This window comes from Macaca nemestrina, chromosome 14 (assembly GCF_043159975.1).
Source record: "Macaca nemestrina isolate mMacNem1 chromosome 14, mMacNem.hap1, whole genome shotgun sequence".
In the NCBI taxonomy this organism is placed as follows: domain Eukaryota; kingdom Metazoa; phylum Chordata; class Mammalia; order Primates; family Cercopithecidae; genus Macaca; species Macaca nemestrina.
In genome coordinates, this window is record NC_092138.1 from 109,848,873 (window position 1) to 109,867,151 (window position 18,279).

Sequence of the window (18,279 nt, forward strand, 5' to 3'; positions counted from 1 at the left end):
AGTCTTAGCAAACAGTCCTCTGGTCCCATAGCTGAGTTTATTATACTTGTTCTCTTCTTTTACAAAATTAAAAACTTCTAAAACCAGGCCCAAGTGGCAACTTGAGTCCCTCCATTTATAGAAACTGAGAAGGCTCCACCTGGCTTGATGAAACGGACACAGGGGGTGGGGTGGAGGGGAGGGGGCATGGTGCCCGACCAAGGAGGCAAGGGGCAAGGGTGGCAGACTGAGGAGGGAGCGCCGCCACGAGCCACAGTCCCTGAGTTATAATTCACAGTAAGAAGGCTCAGGCTGCAGGGCGAGGTCAAGGCTCAGTGAGGTTCTGGGGTGACCAGGGGTTTCCCTGGGGAAGGTGGCCAGGGCCAAGATGCTCTTGAGCCAGGTTAGAGGCCAGGGCCCTTCCCAGCCATCTGTCCCGTGGCCCAGCCGCCACTCCCTTCATCTCACTTGGTGCGCTGGGTTCCTGTGACAGAGGCCCCAGGCCTTTCCTGCATGGCCTGGCCATTAGAGGGGCCAAGGATACCACCCGGGGAGTCAGAGAAAGAAGGAGATTCGAGAGGCCACGGTCTTGCAACCATTGGAGGAGAAGAGCTGCTCGTCCTCAGGGAAGAAGGTGGTGCTGTCCAGCACAGCCTGGACAACCTCATCCCTCGGCTCCAGGCCCAGCTGGGCCAGCTCGTTGAGCACGCAGTGCCGGACGTGGTGCCGCTGCAGTGGGAGGAAGGGCACCACTGCGTCTAGGAGGCGCTCTTCCATGATGCCCGAGTGTGAGAAGCCATCTGCAGGAAGGGCAGGTGGGGAGGGGGCCTTGTGCTTCACAAGAGGGGAGAAGCTGGCCCCCAACCCCCAGGGGCAGGACGGAAGATGCTGGCCTCAGTCCCCTCAGCCGCCTTCTGGGTGTAGGACTCAGGGCCTGTAAGGCTGACCCAAGGTCACAGAGCTGGGAGTGCCAAAGCCGGGCTCAGAACTAGCAGGTCAGTGGGCAAAGCATGAGACCCCGGGAAAGCCTGGCCCCTGGGCGTGGGGTGAAGCCGCCTGGGGGGCGCTGCTGAGCCAGACTCACGGTGTGGGTTATCCAGCACGGCGCGGGAGATGACTGGCTCCAGCTCCTGCAGGAGGATCTCCTCGCGGTCCCGGCGGCTGCGCCACGCCTCCAGTGCCACCTGGTTGATCTGCTCACCACCCGTGTTGCTAAAACCATGGGGGACCCAGGCTGAGACTCAGACAAGGACTAGCGCAGGGCAGGATTGGACCCTCGCCTCCCCGCTGCCACCTGACAGGAGCACAGCCCGGTGCAGGGAGGAGCCAACCCCACTGAAAACGCTCCACTTCCCCCTCCATGGTGTCCATATCCACGGCCCCTGCAATTCACCTACACATGCCATGTACTTTACAGTTTACAAAACGCTTTTGGGTCCCTCAACTGACTTTCCCTCACTAAACTTCCAGGAAGATATCGGGGCATCATTATTGGCCCCGCTGTTCAGAAGCAGAGACAGAGGCTCAGAGAGGCGGAGCCATGCTGCCTGAGGAAACGCAGCAAGGATTCTGAGAGCTGGGACTAAAGGACAAGAACTCTGTTCCTGTTTTCCCCAGGCCTGTGTCCTCCTCACCACAAAAGAGGGAAAAGTTCTCGACCTGGCAAGGCTTCCACAAGGAAGTGGTGATCAAAAAGACTGAGCCCAGAATGGGCTGAGAGTGTCCAAAGGGAATCAACCAGGCGGAATGACAGTGTCATCTCTGAGAGGGTGGGGGGCACTGGGAAAGCCCAGCTAAGTCCACGGGGAATTGGATTCTGCTGGGAGCACAGGCCAAGGCTGCAGAGCTGAACCTCTGTGAAGTGGCCCCCCACCGTGCCCGCTGCAAAGCCGGGCCCCACCTGATGAAGATGAAGATGGCTTTGCGATAGTTGGTCCCATATACAACCCAGGAGGAGCCCAGGAAAGGCCGCAGGACTTCCATCAGGCCTGGGGGCATCTTGTCCATCTCATCGAAGAGGAAGAGGGAGCGGCCGCAGGCAGTGAGGTTCCCTTGGACCCAGCTCTTAAGATCCTTCTGTAGGGGAGAGACAGGGAGTTCCAGGGGGGGGCTGGAGAAACTCCCCCAACCCCAGACCTCTTCCCAAACCAAAAACTAACCTCCTTTCTAGGGAGATGTGGTCTCCCAGAGAGCACCAACCTCTTAGTGAGACTGATGGTGAAACTGTATCCCAGAGAGGGGCAGAGACTCGCCCAAAGCCACACAGCCGGTCAGCAGCAGAACAGGGACTCAAACCCAAGCCTCCCACTTCCCTGTTCAGGGCTCCTTGCATGACACCTGCTGCTTTCTATAAAAGAGGAAGGCTCGGCCGGGCGCGGTGGCTCAAGCCTGTAATCCCAGCACTTTGGGAGGCCGAGGCGGGTGGATCACGAGGTCAGGAGATCGAGACTATCCTGGCTAACATGGTGAAACGCCGTCTCTACTAAAAATACAAAAAACTAGCCGGGCGTGGTGGCGGGCGCCTGTAGTCTCAGCTACTTGGGAGGCTGAGGCGGGAGAATGGCGTGAACCCGGGAGGCGGAGCTTGCAGTGAGCCGAGATCACGCCACTGCACTCCAGCCTGGGAGACACAGCGAGACTCCGTCTCAAAAAAAAAAAAAATTAAAAACAAATAAAAAAATAAAATAAAAAAGAGGAAGGCTCCTTCCTGCTCCCTGAAACTACACAGCAGTGTTGACAGCTGAAACTGATCAGCCTGGAGGATACCTTGCAATCAACAACAGTAGTAGTAAGAGCCAGTATTTCCCGATGCTTACTCTGAGCCACAAATTGGGGGGATTTCCAGCAAGACAACAGTGCAGATTATCTGACAAACATAGGTGCTCCATAAATAATATCTGCAATGATATAATCTCATGTCCCTCACAACAACCCTGGCAGGTAGGTACTGCCAGGTTCCTTACTGCCCCAAGGAATCAAAGTACTCCCTGCCAGGTAGAATGGCACCTTCCCAAGTTCTGTGCAGGATGGGTCCTGAGCGCTGGGGCTGCAGCAGCTGTGTGGCCTGGAGCAGGTGACTCCCCTGTCTGGGCTCAGGACTTACTCCCTAGGGTGGCACCCCATGGTGAGGAGAACAGTGGTCAAGGACGCATCCAGCCTACCTTGTAGCGCTCGACGTGGCTGGGGTGGGGGAAGTGGATGACGGGAGAAAAGTGGTGCACGCGTGGGCTGCGGAGGCCGCCCTGGAAGAGGTAGTGCGCCAGCAGGGAGCTGACATAGGATTTGCCGGTGCCGGTCCAGCCGTGCAGAGAGAGGACCAGCGGCTTGGTGGGGGCAGGGTCGCGCACAAAGGCCTTCAGCGCCTTCACCACCAGCGCCTTGGCCAGATGCTGGCCGGCCAGGTGCTGAGCGAGGTCACACTCCAGACCTAGGGCCACAGGAGGATGGTGAAGACACATCCCACCAAGGCAGAGGTTCAAGGGGAACGTCATGTCTGGACTCCTGTGTCCTTACGTTTGTCCAAGCTGTCTATGCACATGGCACGGGGACCTTGGGGTCTGTGGCGGAAAAGAGCCACCTTCGGGCCTGATTCAGCTCGGCAGCGCCCCCACCAGGCGGTCATCTAGATTGCACTCAACCCTAAATGCGAGCTGTCAACGAGGTCAGCCCCGGCCCCGGCCATCCCCAAGGCGCTCTTCTCCCTTGACGGCCAGGCCATTCCGGGGAGGCCCAAGATCTCCCCCAAAGGGCTCTGCTGGCTGAGGCCTCTCTCCAGGTTGGCAGGGCCTCCTGGACCTCAACGGGTACCCTCCACCCTCGCAAGTCTGCCGGCCCCGCCCCCGGGTCCCACCCTCTGAGTCCTCAGCGGCTCAGGCCGGGGCCAGCAGGGCTCCCAGCGCGCCCGCGTCCGCCCGCCCCTCGCTCCGGGCTCCCTGGCGCCTCACCCGGCAAGTCGGGCCGGAAGTCGCATTCGCAAAAGGCGCCCAAGTTGCAGCGCAGGGAAGCCAGGTCCCAGGCGGCGGCCGCGGCCGAGACCAGCCCGAACAGCCCGAGGAGCGAGCCCCAGGGCCGGCAGCTGCGCGTCACAGCCGCCATCCGGGTGAGGCCCGAGCTCGGTGTGGAGCAGCCAACTGCCTCGCCCGGGAACTGCAACTCCCGGCGTGCAGCGCTCCGCAGCAGCCACGCCCATCGCCTACAACTCCCGACACCCCTCTCCCCGTCTCCAAGGCAGGCCCCGTCTTTTCGCAGCAGGACCAGAAGGTGGCCTCCAGGGGGAACCCGCGAACCGTCCAATCCGGGACGGCGGGCCGCGTTTCCATGGCCACGGTAACTAGGGGACCATCGTAGTAACTCAAAGAATAAATAAAGGATTATGACCACAAAGGGCGACGTAACAATTACAGCAAAAACTTGTGCGGAACCTTACACCTTGCAGAGCGCCTTTCCCATGCTCTTTTTTTCTTTTATGTGACAAAAGTGCCCTTGCTAACAGTTTTTGGTGAGCACTTACTCTGTGCCATTAGTGCTAAATGTCTATATAACTTATAATATGGTAATAGTATCTGCTATCCAGAGAAATGGTGGTGTTTCAATGAGATAAAGGCACACAAATTGTTTGGCTCTGAAAGTGATCAATAAATGATTATCAACATTCCGTTGTGTATGAAACAGGACTTTCCCTCACCTAGCAGCAACTGTGGCCAAATGCTTGGCATCAGTTCTAGGAGATGGGTTTTGTTGTTGTCCTCATGTTAATAAGGAGGCATTTGGGACCGAAGAGGTTAAGCCTTTTACTCAATGTCACACAGCTGGTAAACAATAGAACTAAACCCAAGTCTGGCTGCTGCCAGAGCCCTAGTGCGCGGTTGCATGTTATCAGCCTCTCTTGGTCAAAAGATTCAGAAGGCAAAGGACTCCAGACGTTTGAGGTTCAGCGCACAGGCTTCCCAGGCCTCCAGCTTGGCCTGGATTCGTTTTGATCCCTGTTGCCCACCTCCCCCACCCACTGGAGTAAGGGAACCAAGACAACAGCCTTCATGGCCCACCTCAAAGACCCTGTCCCTACCAACCTCAACACAGTCACACACACACACACACACACACACACACACACACACACACACACACACACCCCCCCCCAAGGCTTCGGGGGCCAAATATCAAAGCCTGAAAAGAAAGAAGTAGTTGGGGCGGGTGCGGTGGCTCATGCCAATAATCCCAGCACTTTGGGAGGCCGAGGCGGACGAATCAACATGGCGAAACCCCGTCTCTACTAAAAATACAAAAATTAGCCGGGCGTGGTAGCAGGCGCCTGTAATCCTGGCTACTCTGGAGGCTGAGGTGGGAGAATCACTTTAACCCGGGAGGCGGAGGTTACAGTGACATAAGTGAAACTCCGTCTCAGAAAGAAAAAGAAAAAAAACAAAAAGGGAAGGGAAGGAAAGGAGGAAGGAAGGAAGGAAGGAAGGAAGGAAGGAGAGAGAAAAGAAAGAGAGAAAGAAAGAAAAAAGAAAAGAAAAGAAAAAGAAAATGAGTAGTTTCCACTATCAAGGAGAAAAAAGGAGAGAAGTCTGGGTCCGGGAAGCCAGGTGGAGCCTTTCCCGCTCTGCTGCTGTGACCCGGGAAAAGTCCCTTCTCCTTTCAGGTATCAGTCTTCCAGAGGGGAGTTGGGATCATAGATTTCAATAAGCCCTTCCACCCCAGTTCCTCGGATTTTTGGTTGTGCATTTGTGGGAACTGTTGCCATGGCATCCCGGGGCAGGGCAAGCGGTAGGAGCACTGGGTTGGAATTAGCTGTTTATCTCTCCCACTGGTCTGTGAGCTCCCAGAGAGCAAGGACTGGGTTTTCTTTTTTTTTTTTTTTTTTGAGACGGAGTCTCGCTCTGCCGCCCAGGCTGGAGTGCAGTGGCCGGATCTCGGCTCACTGCAAGCTCCGCCTCCCGGGTTCACGCCATTCTCCTGCCTCAGCCTCCCGAGTAGCTGGGACTACAGGCGCCCGCCACCTCGCCCGGCTAGTTTTTTGTATTTTTTAGTAGAGACGGGGTTTCACCGTGTTAGCCAGGATGGTCTCGATCTCCTGACCTCGTGATCCACCCGTCTCGGCCTCCCAAAGTGCTGGGATTACAGGCTTGAGCCACCGCGCCCGGCCAAGGACTGGGTTTTCATACTTGCTGTAACCCTGGCTCCTGGCACAATCTGGACTGTTGCAGGTGCTGAAGAAGTATTTGTTGTGAAGTCCTGATTAGGGAAAATGAGTCATGCTGATAGGACCAGGGGAAAGCAAAAAGAGAAAGCAGATAAGCTCAAAGTCAGCCTTTTTTTTTTTTTTTTTTTGAGACAGAGTCTCGCTCTGTCACCCGGGCTGGAGTGCAGTGATGCGATCTTGGCTCACTGTCAGCTGCATCTCCTGGGTTCATGCCATTCTCCTGCCTCAGCCTCCCAAGTAGCTGGGACTACAGGCGTCCACCACCACACCCAGCTAATTTTTTGTATTTTTAGTAGAGACGAGGTTTCACCACGTTAGCCAGGATGGTCTCAATATCCTGACCTCGTGATCCGCCCACCTCGGCCTCCCAAAGTGCTGGGATTACAGGCGTGAGCCACCGCGCCCAGCCAGATGTCTGCCTTCTCGATGGTTCAGGTCACACAGCCCTCCTGTGCCCAACTTCTCACCAGACACCTGTAGGTTAGCCCACTGCAACCTTGGTGTACTGCGGAAAGCCCTGCTGAGCACACAGCGGAAACACCATCCCGTAAAAACTCACAGCAAGGCTTTGTCTCTTCACAGTCAGCTCCTCTTCTGCTGACCTGCCCATCGCTACCTTGCAATGCATTTTCATGCTTTCTCTAATAAATCTGCCTTTCTTTACCTACAACTGTCTTGGTAAATTCTTCTTACTCCCATGCCACTGGCCCCAGATACTCGCCACTCACTCACAACATTTGTTGAACGTTCTACCTTTCACCTGAGACAAGGTGCTTCCTTCTACCCCAGGAGCCCGAGAGACAGAATAAAGAGTCATAAAAGTTTATTATATGAAAGAAATAACATGGCTTCTGTACATCTATTTACAGAACACAGAGACTTATTTACAGTGAGACGGAGGCCTTGGTGTGGGTGAGGGACAGACGGAGAGTGAGGAGGCGTGAGCAGCCTGCCTCCCGTGGCTCAAAAACAGGGAACCCCAGCAGGAAGGGGAGCAGCAAAAGCTGGTGGGGGAACCGGCGTTCCTGTTCTTCCTCAACGGAGACCTGGTGAGCGTGTAGCAGGTGGGATGGAACCCAGGGTCCACGCAGGACCCTGGAGGTGCAAGGGAGATGCTTGAGTTGAACCCAGAACATTCTCGGGTTGATCACAGTGTCCTTGGGGTGCTCTGGGGAAAGGTTTGTGCCCCCTCTGCCCCTGACGCTGTCCGCAGCTGCAGAGGGGAAACGTCCCTGGGATCACAGCTCGCTGGAGCGGACGGCAGGCTCCAGCTTGTGGGACAGGGCAGTGAGGACCTTGTCGAACTTCTCATAGCGCCGGGCCTGACTGCTGCTGGCACCCTGACTGCCCCAGAGGAGGCGCATCTGGAACTCCGTGCTGAATACCTCCAGGAGCTCCGGCCGGGCCTGGAACCCTGCAGTGTTGGGGCACAGGGTCAGGCCAGAGGCTGGGGTTCCTGTCCAGAGCCCTGGCATTCTTCAGGGCCCCCCCTGTTAGGGACCTCCCCTCAACTCCTCCAGGGATCCAACAAGGTTTGTGAATCAACATGACCCTGTAGTTTAGCATCTTTGTCCTGTTATTTGCAGCGTATAATTTAAAAATGACTAGACCATAAAATACTAATCTTAAATATGTTTGCAGATTTTTGGTGATTTTTTTCTTTTTTCATATTTTTCTGTTAAGTTCCAAATTCTTTCCTAAGAAACACACATAAATTTTAGGCCAGGCGCGGTGGCTCACACCTGTAATCCCAGTACTTTGGGAGGCTGAGGCAGGCGGATCACCTGAGGTCGGGAGTTCAAGACCAGCCTGGCCAACATGGTGGAACCCCGCCTCTACTAAAAGTACAAAAAATTAGCCAGGTATGGTGGCCCACGCCTGCAATTGCAGTTACTCGGGAGGCTGAGGCAGGAGATTCCCTTGAACCTGGAAGGCGGAGGTTGCAGTGAGCTGAGATTGTGCCACTGCACTCCAGCGTGGGCGACAGTGTAAGACTCCATCTCAAAAAGAAAAGAAAAGAAAAGAAAAGAGGCCAGGCGCGGTGGCTCAAGCCTGTAATTCCAGCACTTTGGGAGGCCGAGACGGGCGGATCACGAGGTCAGGAGATCGAGACCATCCTGGCTAACCCGGTGAAACCCCGTCTCTACTAAAAAATACAAAAAAACTAGCCGGGCGAGGTGGCAGGCACCTGTAGTCCCAGCTACTTGGGAGGCTGAGGCAGGAGAATGGTGTGAAACTGGGAGGCGGAGCTTGCAGTGAGCTGAGATCCGGCCACTGCACTCCAGCCCGGGTGACAGAGCAAGACTCCGTCTCAAAAAAAAAAAAAAAGAAAAGAAAAGAAAAGACATAAGAGGAAGGGGTCAGGGAGACAGGGCAGGACAGAGGAGTGCAGAAATGTGAATGGATGCCTTGGAGGAAAGGGAAACAGTGAGGCAGGTGGAGGGAGGCCCAGGCCTGCAAGCCCCCGAAGATGCCACCCGCCACTCACCCTGCAGCTTGACCTCAGCATTGGTGTTGTACAGGCCTCCGTGGTGTGCCACTGTCCGGGCAGCCTCCAGGTGGGCCAGCACCACCTCCACGCCATGCTCCGTGCTGCCCCAGGGCTCAGGGCCCTCGGGTGGGGCCGAGTCACACTCCAGCAGGGTGATGAGGGGCAGCACATGAGGAAACGTGGTGTTGCTCAGCGGCGGGCCTTCTGCAGGGAGAAAGGCAGCAGGCCCTTAGAGATCCTGTAGTGCCCACCATCCACTGCAGTCCCGGAAGCCGAGGTGCAGGAGGGAACCGGCCTGGCTGAGGTCCCAGAGATCCTCAAGGGCTTCTGACTCCTGGGACAAACCCTTCCTTTCGGATTCCCCCAACTGAACCCACAGCAGCCCTGGCCCAGCCTGGATGTGAACAAGGCTGACACAGCTGCCAGCAGGGACAGTGAGCTCAGGGAAAGTAGCTTGCACAGAGTTCAGCCAGGCTCTCATCCCTGTCCATGCTGGGACCCCAGGGAGGGCTGCAACCTGTCCAAGGTCACACAACAAGAAAGTACCTTTGCCCTCGTTGAGGCTCTTGAGAAAAGGCTTGAGCTTCTTCTCGTACAGGATGGCACCCTCCGTGTGTCGCTGCCGCAGGGCCACCCATGTCTGCTCCAGTCGAGAAATCTGGGGAGGCCAAACTGTGAGAGACCAGCCAGGCAGAGGGCCTGCAGCGGCCACCCTGCTGCCCTGCTGAGTGGACACCCAGATGTGGGATCAGTATTATTATTATGGCCATCCTTCGTGTACTAGGGACAGTGATGACTGCTTTTCATGTCTACCATGAAGCTCTCACAAAACCCATTTTACAGATTAGGGGACTAAGACTCAAGAGAGGGGAATGACTTGCCCAAGGTGATTCTAAAAGAAAGTGGCAGAGCTGGGAGCTGAACCCAGGACACTGCCTCTGGGACCTTGTTGTTCTTATTTATTTATTTATTTATTTATTTATTTGAGATGGAGTCTCGTTCTGTCACCCAGGCTGGAGTGCAGTGGCGCAATCTCGGCTCACTGCAACCTCCACCTCCTGGGTTCATGCGATTCTCCTGCCTCAGCCTCCTGAGTAGCTGAGACTACAGACATGCATCACCACATCCGGCTAATTTTTCTGTATTTTTAGTAGAGACGGGTGTCACCATGTTGCTCAGACTGGTCTCGAACTCCTGACCTCAGGTGATCTGTCCTCCCTCCTCAGCCTCCCAAAGTGCTGGAATTACCGGCATAAGCCACCGCGTCTGGCCATTGTTCTTATTTATTAGGCATAGGAGAGGCAGGCTCAGCTGTGAAGTCAGCTAGACCTGGTTCAAGTCCTAATTCTTTCAGCCTCTGAGCGTGTGACCTTAGGCAAGGACTACTCTGTCTCAAACAGTCCATTTGTAAAATGTGGACGCTGAAGGCACCTACTTCATGAGAAGGTTCTGAGGAATCAGTGCTGGTTAAGTACTTAGTATACTACCTAGCCTATAGGAAATACTCACTAAATGGTTACTACTTTATTCTTATTCTTTTTATTATTTTTTTTTTTTTGAGACAGAGTCTCACTCTGTTGCCCAGGGTGGACTGCAGAAGTGTGATCTCGGCTCACTGAAACCTCCGCCTCCCTGGTTCAAGCGATTCCCCTACCTCAGCCTCCTGAGCAGCTGGGATTACAGGCGCGCACCACCACGCCCGGCTAATTTTTTGTACTTTTTAGTAGAAACGGGGTTTCACCATATTGGCCAGGCTGGTCTTGAACTCCTGACCTCGTGTTCCGCCCACTTCAGCCTCCCAAAGTGCTGGGATTATAGGCATGAGCCACGGCGCCCGGCCTATTCTTATTCTTTTTTTTTTTTTTTTGAGACGGAGTCTCACTGTGTCTCCCAGGCTGGAGTGCAGTGGCCTGATCTCGGCTCACTGCAAGCTCCGCCTCCCGGGTTCACGCCATTCTCCCGCCTCAGCCTCCCAAGTAGCTGAGACTACAGGCGCCCGCCACCACGCCCGGCTAGTTTTTTTTTTTGTATTTTTAGTAGATACGGGGTTTCACCATGTTAGCCAGCATAGTCTCGATCTCCTGACCTCGTGATCCACCCGCCTCGGCCTCCCAAAGTGCTGGGATTACAGGCTTGAGCCACCGCGCCCGGCCTATTCTTATTCTTTAAACTCATATAATGCTCCTCATTCGTTTTATTTTACAAGCGAGGAAACTGAGGCCCAGAGAAGGGGAAGAACTTGCTGTGGGTGCACTTGCAGAACTCAGTTCTCCCGGGTACTCTCACCAATGGTGCCTAGAAACTCCAAAGCTCCTCCTGACTCCATACACAGCCATCCCAAAGGCACCCCAGGGCTCTTCCAGACAGTCTACCGGATGCCGGCTCTGCGCGGCTCTCAGTACCTGGGCCATGTCCAGGGCACCCATGACCGCCGCGAAGCTGAACATGTTGCCCATAGTCCCCCGCAGCTCTGCCGCCAGCTGAATGGTCTTGTGCAGCAGTGCTGCCCGCTCCTCCGCAGAGCCAGTGCAGCCCAGGATGTCCACGGCCAGCATGATGGACATGGTGTGGAACCTGTCAGAGCGGCGGGGTAAGAGGCGGCGGGCTCAGGGGCAGGGGTGAGGGGTGCGGGCCTGGGGCGCTGCCTGTGGTTGGGCCGGGAGGGGCGGAGGGCGGAGCCAACGTGAGAGGTTGTAACTGTCAATGGGATAAGGGGGCGGGGCCAGAGCGTGGCAAACAAGGCCCCAGGCTTCTGATTGGTCAGCATAAGTCAGGGGCGGGGCCAGAGCTGTGGGTGAACAGGGAGATGCGTCACGCAGAGCAGTTTGGTTGTTTTTGTTTGTTTGTTTTTTGAGACGGAGTCTCGCTCGTCGCCCAGTCTGGAGTGCAATGGCTCGATCCCGGCTAACTGCAACCTCCGCTTCCTGGGCTTAAACGATTCTCCTGCCTCAGCCTCAAGAGTAGCTGGGATTACAGACGCGCGCCACCACGCCCTGTTAATTTTTAGTACAGACAGGGTTTCGCCATGTTGGCCAGGCTGGTCTCGAACTCCTGACCTCAGGTGATCCGCCCGCCTCGGCCTCCCAAAATGCTGGGATTACAGGCTTGAGCCACCGCGCCCGGCCACGCAAAGCAGTTTTAAGAATGAACAAGGAGGACCCCGAGCTGATAGGCGAGGCCGGGCTGATGGTCAAGGGGATGATTGGTCAAGGGGATGCGAAAGGAAGGCGAATGCGGAGATACAGGATTCAGTCTTTGGGAAATCAGCTTGCTTACAGCGGGTTATCAGGGGCTGCGATTGGTCAATGGGATGGGAGGCGTGGCCAGAGCCCTGGGAGCCGAGCTGAGGCTGTGATTGGCCAACCTGCCCCGTACAGCGGGGAGTGCGGTAGCCGGGGGTTCCCCGAGAGTCCCCGGGTGCCGGCGCTGTCTCACCTTTCCAGCAGGTCTAGGCGTAGTTGCCGGCCATGGGGGAGGGTGAGCAGTTCCATGCCCCAGCGGACTCCCATTAGGGTCTGCATCTCCTTGGTAACGCCCAGTATCCTAGCAACCTGCAAAGACGCCCAGAGGGCTGATTAATATCCTGTCAGGGCTGGCCCCAGCCATCTGGGAGTCAGAGAGCTTTATCTAAGTGGGTAGCCTGGTTGGAAGGCGGAGTTTGAATTCCAGCTCCACCGCTAACCCTCTGATATGGAGCAAGTGACTCTGCCTTTCTCAACGAGCCTCAGTTTCCCCATCTGTGAAGTGAGAATGCCCAGAGGTGCCTGGCATATTATTCAGTTAAGGTTGGCCAGGTGGGGTGGCTCACGCCTGTAATGCCAGCACTTTGGGAGGCTGACGTGGGCAGATCGCCTGAGATCAGGAGTTCGTGACCAGCCTGGCCAACATGGCGAAACCCCATCTCTACCAAAAATTCAAAAATTAGCCGGGTACAGTGGCGTGTGCCTGTAGTCCAGCTACTCGGGAGGCTGGGGCAGGAGAATCGCTTGAACCCAGGAGGCAGAGGTTGCAGTGAGCCGAGATCACACCACTGCACTTCCAGCCTGGGTGACAGAATGAGACTCCATCTCAAAAAATAAAAATAAAATAAATAAATAAATAATTCTTCAGTTAAGGTTAAGAGCCGGATACTTGTCCATTGCAGAGGGAAACCTGAAGCCCGGGCAGGGAATGGGCTTGCCCAAGGTCACACACTGGGCCTAGAACCTGGGTCCTCCCTGCCACCCTGGACTCTTCATGGAGCAACATCTCTGCCTTGACTCTTTTCTTGCTTCCCGCGCTCTGAGACCAGTATAACCTGATGATCAATTTCTCCCAAGAAAGGAGAAACTGAGGCACAGAGAGAACTGGGGTCTTCAGGTGTTCAATGATTCAACACAGCTAAGGCCCGGGCATTGACAACTTATGGGCCGAGGAGGTAATGATTTCTGCTTATTTGTCCACTAGAGGGGGTGGGGGCGGAGAGTCAGGCCTTTTCTAGTCCCAGGACAAGCTGGCTAACCCTCAAGAGGCTCTATGGCACACTACAGAAGTGTCCCCAAGTGCCTCAGGGAGCCAGAGACCACTGGGTTTCAGGTCTGCCCAGTTGTAGCCAAACTGACATCTGGAGGAAGCAAGGATATCGTGTGTGTGTGTGTGTGTGTGTGTGTGTGTGTGTGTGTGTGTGGTGTGTGTGTGTGTTTTGAATAGTGTCGTTCTGTTGCCCAGGCTGGAGTGCACTGGTGCGATCTCGGCTCACTGCAACCTCTACCTCCCAGGTTCAAGTGATTCTCCTGCCTCAGCCTTCCGAGTAGCTGGGATTACAGGTGCCCACGACACCTAGCTAATTTTTGTATTTTTAGTAGAGATGGGGTTTCCCATGTTGGCCTGGCTGGTCTTGAACTCCTCACCTCAGGTGATCCGCCCGCCTCGGCCTCCTGAAGCGCTGGGATTCAGGCATGAGCAACCACCCCCGGCCTTATGTGCTTTTTAAAAGGAGAAACTGGAGGCCCAGTGAGGCTAAATGACCAGCCCAGAGTCACACAGCAGGCAAAGGACAGCCATGGAGCTAGAATCCAGGCCCACCTGTTGTACTTGGGGAATCTGGAAGCCAGTTTCTCATTGCCCTGCCCCATAGAACAGAGATGCTCCCTCCACCCCAGTGCACAGCCAACACCTACCAGGCAGTCCACCTTGGTGACATGCCGGGCCAGTGTCCGGGCATCCACCTCTGCCAGCAGCTCCTTGACCTTGCGCAGAAGGCCCACCTCCAGCGGTCGGTTATCCCTGGGGATCAGTAGTGACTGGAAGGTGGCCGGGTTGAAGGAAGAAGTGACTTCCACGATGGGGACGGTGAAGGTCTTGCCCCAGTCCTCCTCGGGGGCCCCATTTTCTGACAGTTCCTTTAGCTTCTCCCCATAGCTCCTGGCCTGCCGGCTGGAGGCCTCAGCTGCTGCCCACTCTCGGCTGCCACGCACGGGAGGCTGGAGCTGGCAGTAGTGGCCAGAGTCCGGGTCACTGTAGCTGCTGAGTGACGGTGAGGGGGAGGTCTTGCAGAGGGTGTGGGAGGGGCTGGTGTGGGGGCCCTTGTCTGACTCCCCATGGGTCTTTGGGGCACTTCCGGGACACAGCTGGGGCTCACTGGAACGGCGGGTGACAGGGGAGGCAGGCAGTGCTGTGGCAGAAGGGGCTGCAGGGGCGGCATGGACACGGGTTACTGCAGAAAGAGAGAGAGGTCCCCTTATAGCAGCTCCCCACCAAAGTGAGATTCCCGCACCCCTTCCCAAAGAGCAGGCTCCCTCACTCCTTGTAGGGAGTACAGAGGTGATGTCCCCACCTCCCTGCATCACCAGAGACCAGGGCCAGCTGACTCTGGCAAGCTGACCAGCCCAGGTGATGCTCTGAAATCACCAGGACCTAGGAGTTTGCATGGCCCCACCCTGAGGCTGCTGCAGCCTTGGGGACCCACTGCTTGGAGGAGCTTCAGTGATCCAGGGAAGCTGAGTATCTGCTGGAGTTTCTTGTGCCACACGCGATTGTTTCTCAACGAGTTAGCAATAATTATTTCCTTTTTTTTTTTTTTTTTTGAGTCAGTGTCTCGTTCTGTCACCCAGGCTGAAGTGCAGTGGCGCCATCTAGGCTCACTGCAACCTCCACCTCCTGGGTTTAAGCAATTCTTCAATTCTTGACCCTCAGCCTCCTGAATAGCTGGGATTACAGTCATGTGCCACAACGCCCAGCTAATTTTTTTTTTTTTTTGAGTCAGAGTCTCGCTGTGTTGCCTAGGCTGGAGTGCAATGGCACAATCTCAGCTCATTGCAACCCCCGCCTCCCAGGTTCAAGCAGTTCTTGTGCCTCAGCCTCCAGAGTAGCTGGGATTACAGGTGTGTGGTGCCACCGCGCCCGGCCTGAATTAGCAATAATGATTTGTTGCTATACATTGTGTGCCCAGGAGCTGGCAACATGCTGGAGACATAACCACGGTAAAACCATCATCAAACCTCAAAGACGATATTTACTGAGCTCTTAGTGCCTGCAAGACCCTTCTTTGTGCCTCAGTCTATTTAACCCTTTCAATGTCCTATGAAGTAAGTACTTTTATAATCCTCATTCTACAGATGAGAAAAGTGAAGCTCAGAGAGGTGCACTGACCTGCCCAAGGTCACCGAGCCAGCAAGCAGTACAGCCAGGATTTAAGTCTTGACATCTGGGCTGCTTTACTATACCAGATTGCTTAGAAATTGTCCAATAAGTCATTCTGGCAAGGAATTTTAGGTTTTATACTCAGGGGTATTGCTTTGAAATCAAGTTTGTAGTTATGACAAAGTTGGTGGCTCTGTGTTTAGGGAAGGATTTGTGACAACTGATAAAGACAGCAAGACTTCAATGGAATGCCACCCTAGGCAAAAGTTCCTCCCAGCCGGGCGCGGTGGCTCAAGCCTGTAATCCCAGCACTTTGGGAGGCCGAGGCAGGCGGATCACAAGGTCAGGAGATCGAGACCACAGTGAAACCCCGTCTCTACTAAAAATACAAAAAATTAGCCGGGCGCGGTGGCGGGCGCCTGTAGTCCTAGCTACTCAGGAGGCTGAGGCAGGAGAATGGCGTGAACCCAGGAGGTGGAGCTTGCAGTGAGCCGAGATCGCGCCACTGCACTCCAGCCTGGGCAACAGCGTGAGACTCCGTCTCAAAAAAAAAAAAAAAAAAAAAAAAAAAAAAAGTTCCTCCTAAGACATCCCCCTCTCATGACACTTGGCCTGCCACGTGGACAATATGGCCTGTTGAAAACATCCTTTTCATTTTTTTCCAGAAATGACCTATTGGAATGTTTCTTTTTTTTTTTTTTTTTTTTGAGACGGAGTCTGGCTCTGTCGTCCAGGCTGGAGTGCAGTGGCGCGATCTCAGCTCACTGCAAGCTCCGCCTCCCGGGTTCACGCCATTTTCCTGCCTCAGCCTCCCGAGTAGCTGGGACTACAGGCGCCGCCACCTCGCCCGGCTAGTTTTTTGTATTTTTAGTAGAGATGGGGTTTCACCGTGTTAGCCAGGATGGTCTCGATCCCCTGACCTCGTGATCAGCCCGCCTCGGCCTCCCAAAGTGCTGGGATTACAGGCGTGAGCCACAGAAGTTTTTTTTGTTTGTTTGTTTTGTTTTGTTTTGTTTTGTTTTTTGAGACAGAGTCTCACTGTCAGCCAGGCTGGAGTGCAGTGGCACGATCTCGGCTCACTGCAACCTCTGCCTCCCGGGTTCAAGCGATTCTCCTGCATCGGCCTCCTAAGTAGCTGGGATTACAGGTGTGCGCCACCATGCTTGGCTAATTTTTTATATTTTCAGTAGAGGTGGGGTTTCACCGTGTTGGCCAGGCTGGTCTTGAACTCCTGACCTCAAGTGATCTGCCCTCCTCGGCCTCCCAAAGTGCTGGGATTATAGGCGTGAGCCACCACGCCTGGCCGGAATGTTTCTAACATAGAAACTTTCTTCATATTTATAAGAAAGCACAGTGTAAGCTGGGCGCGGTGGCTCAAGCCTGTAATCCCAGCACTTTGGGAGGCCGAGATGGGCGGATCACGAGGTCAGGAGATCGAGACCATCTTGGCTAACACGGTGAAACCCCGTCTCTACTGAAAAATACAAAAAACTAGCCGGGCGAGGTGGCGGGCGCCTGTAGTCCCAGCTCCTCGGGAGGCTGAGGCAGGAGAATGGCGTAAACCCGGGAGGCGGAGCTTGCAGTGAGCTGAGATCCGGCCACTGCACTCCAGCCCGGGCGACAGAGTGAGACTCCGTCTCAAAAAAAAAAAAAAAAAGCACAGTGTTCTGTACTTTCCACTTAATTTTGCTGTGAACCTAAAACTGCTCTAAAAAATAAAGTCTATGGAGAAAAATAGAGGCCGGGCGTAGTGGCTCATGACTGTAATCCCAGCATTTTGGGAGGTCGAGGTGGGCAGATCACCTGAGGTCAGGAGTTCGAGACCAGCCTGGCCAACATGGTGAAACCCTGTTTCTACTAAAAACACAAAAATTAGCTGGGCGTGGTGGCACACGCCTCTAATCCCAGCACTGTGGGAAGCCGAGGCAGGTGGATCACCTGAGGTCAGGAGTTCGAGACCACTCTGGCCAACATGGCGAAACCCCGTCTCTACTAAAAATACAAAAATTAGCCAGGTGTGGTGGCGGACACCTGTAATCCCAGCTACTCGGGAGACTGAGGCAGGAGAATCACTTGAACCCAGGAGACGGAGGTTGCAGTGAGCCAAGATCCCGCCACTGCACTCCAGCCTGGGCAACAGGAGCAAAACTGCCTCGAAAATAAATAAATAAATAAATAGTTGCTAAATAAACAATCCATGGATACATCTTATATGTTGATATCAACAGTTCTGCTAGCAGGTTTCCAGCGTCAATTATTGCTCTTAGTAAAGGTCTCGCCTCAGAAAAGAGGCGGAAACATACATAACCACACATAGGTTACAAAAGTCTTCAACAACAGGTTCCCTCCACCTGCTCCACCCCCTCTGCGGGCCATACCAGTGCTGTAGGCAGGGGAGCTAGGGCTCTCAGAGATGGGCGACATGGGTGAGTGCAGGTCCGGGATCTGGTCCATGCTGAGGGCACAGCTGCGGATGGAGTCCCGAGGGCGGGGCAGCGACGTACTGTGGAGCAGATACCATCATGGGCAGGGAGCCCAGAAGTCAGGGGCCTCAGCCTGCCTCTGGGACCCCCCCACCTCTTCACCTTGAACTTCTTTTTCTTTTTTTTTTTTTTTTTTTTGAGACAGAGTCTCGCTTAGTCGCCCAGGCTGGAGTGCAGTGGCGCGATCTCGGCTCACTGCAAGCTCCGCCTCCCGGGTTCACGCCATTCTCCTGCCTCAGCCTCCCGAGTAGCTGGGACTACAGGCGCCCGCCGCCTCGCCCGGCTAATTTTTTGCATTTTTAGTAGAGACGGGGTTTCACCGCGTTAGCCAGGATGGTCTCGATCTCCTGACCTCGTGATCCGCCCGTCTCGGCCTCCCAAAGTGCTGGGATTACAGGCGTGAGCCACCGCGCCCGGCCACACCTTGAACTTCAGAGGCAGAGAAGGCTTGGAGATTATCAAATCCAACCTCCCGACTGATAGGTACAAAAAAACCTGAA

General features: G+C 54.9%; 2 protein-coding genes across 12 annotated transcripts in view; both read right to left on the reverse strand.

Moving 5' to 3' along the window:
- Positions 1-18: 18 nt before the first annotated feature.
- On the reverse strand, positions 19-4,481 carry LOC105463951 (torsin family 2 member A). Of its 4 annotated transcripts, XM_071078369.1 has the most exons (6): positions 3,924-4,467; positions 3,141-3,406; positions 2,796-2,876; positions 1,880-2,055; positions 1,064-1,191; positions 19-779 (listed from the first exon to the last, which is right to left on the reverse strand). In XM_071078369.1, the coding sequence occupies exons 1-6, from the start codon at positions 4,072-4,074 to the stop codon at positions 535-537; spliced, it is 1,047 nt and encodes a 348-aa protein (XP_070934470.1). In that variant the 5' UTR covers positions 4,075-4,467; the 3' UTR covers positions 19-534. The 4 variants fall into 4 exon arrangements, with proteins under 4 accessions (XP_070934470.1, XP_011709742.1, XP_011709744.1 ...); XM_011711440.3 differs by lacking the exon at positions 2,796-2,876 and having other exon boundaries at positions 3,924-4,454; XM_011711442.3 differs by lacking the exons at positions 1,064-1,191; positions 2,796-2,876 and having other exon boundaries at positions 3,924-4,481.
- Positions 4,482-6,990: 2,509 nt separating this feature from the next.
- The window catches only part of LOC105463955 (SH2 domain containing 3C), a 45,596-nt gene continuing 34,307 nt past the window's right edge, over positions 6,991-18,279 (reverse strand). For all 8 annotated transcript variants that reach the window (XM_011711450.3, XM_011711449.3, XM_011711453.3 and 5 more), the window contains 7 exons: positions 17,675-17,799; positions 13,835-14,370; positions 12,111-12,226; positions 11,078-11,249; positions 9,222-9,333; positions 8,673-8,879; positions 6,991-7,598 (listed from right to left, as the gene is read on the reverse strand). In XM_011711450.3, coding sequence (XP_011709752.2) covers positions 7,423-7,598; positions 8,673-8,879; positions 9,222-9,333; positions 11,078-11,249; positions 12,111-12,226; positions 13,835-14,370; positions 17,675-17,799 — 1,444 coding nt within the window. In that variant the 3' untranslated portion in view covers positions 6,991-7,422. The remainder of the gene's footprint in view (positions 7,599-8,672; positions 8,880-9,221; positions 9,334-11,077; positions 11,250-12,110; positions 12,227-13,834; positions 14,371-17,674; positions 17,800-18,279) is intronic.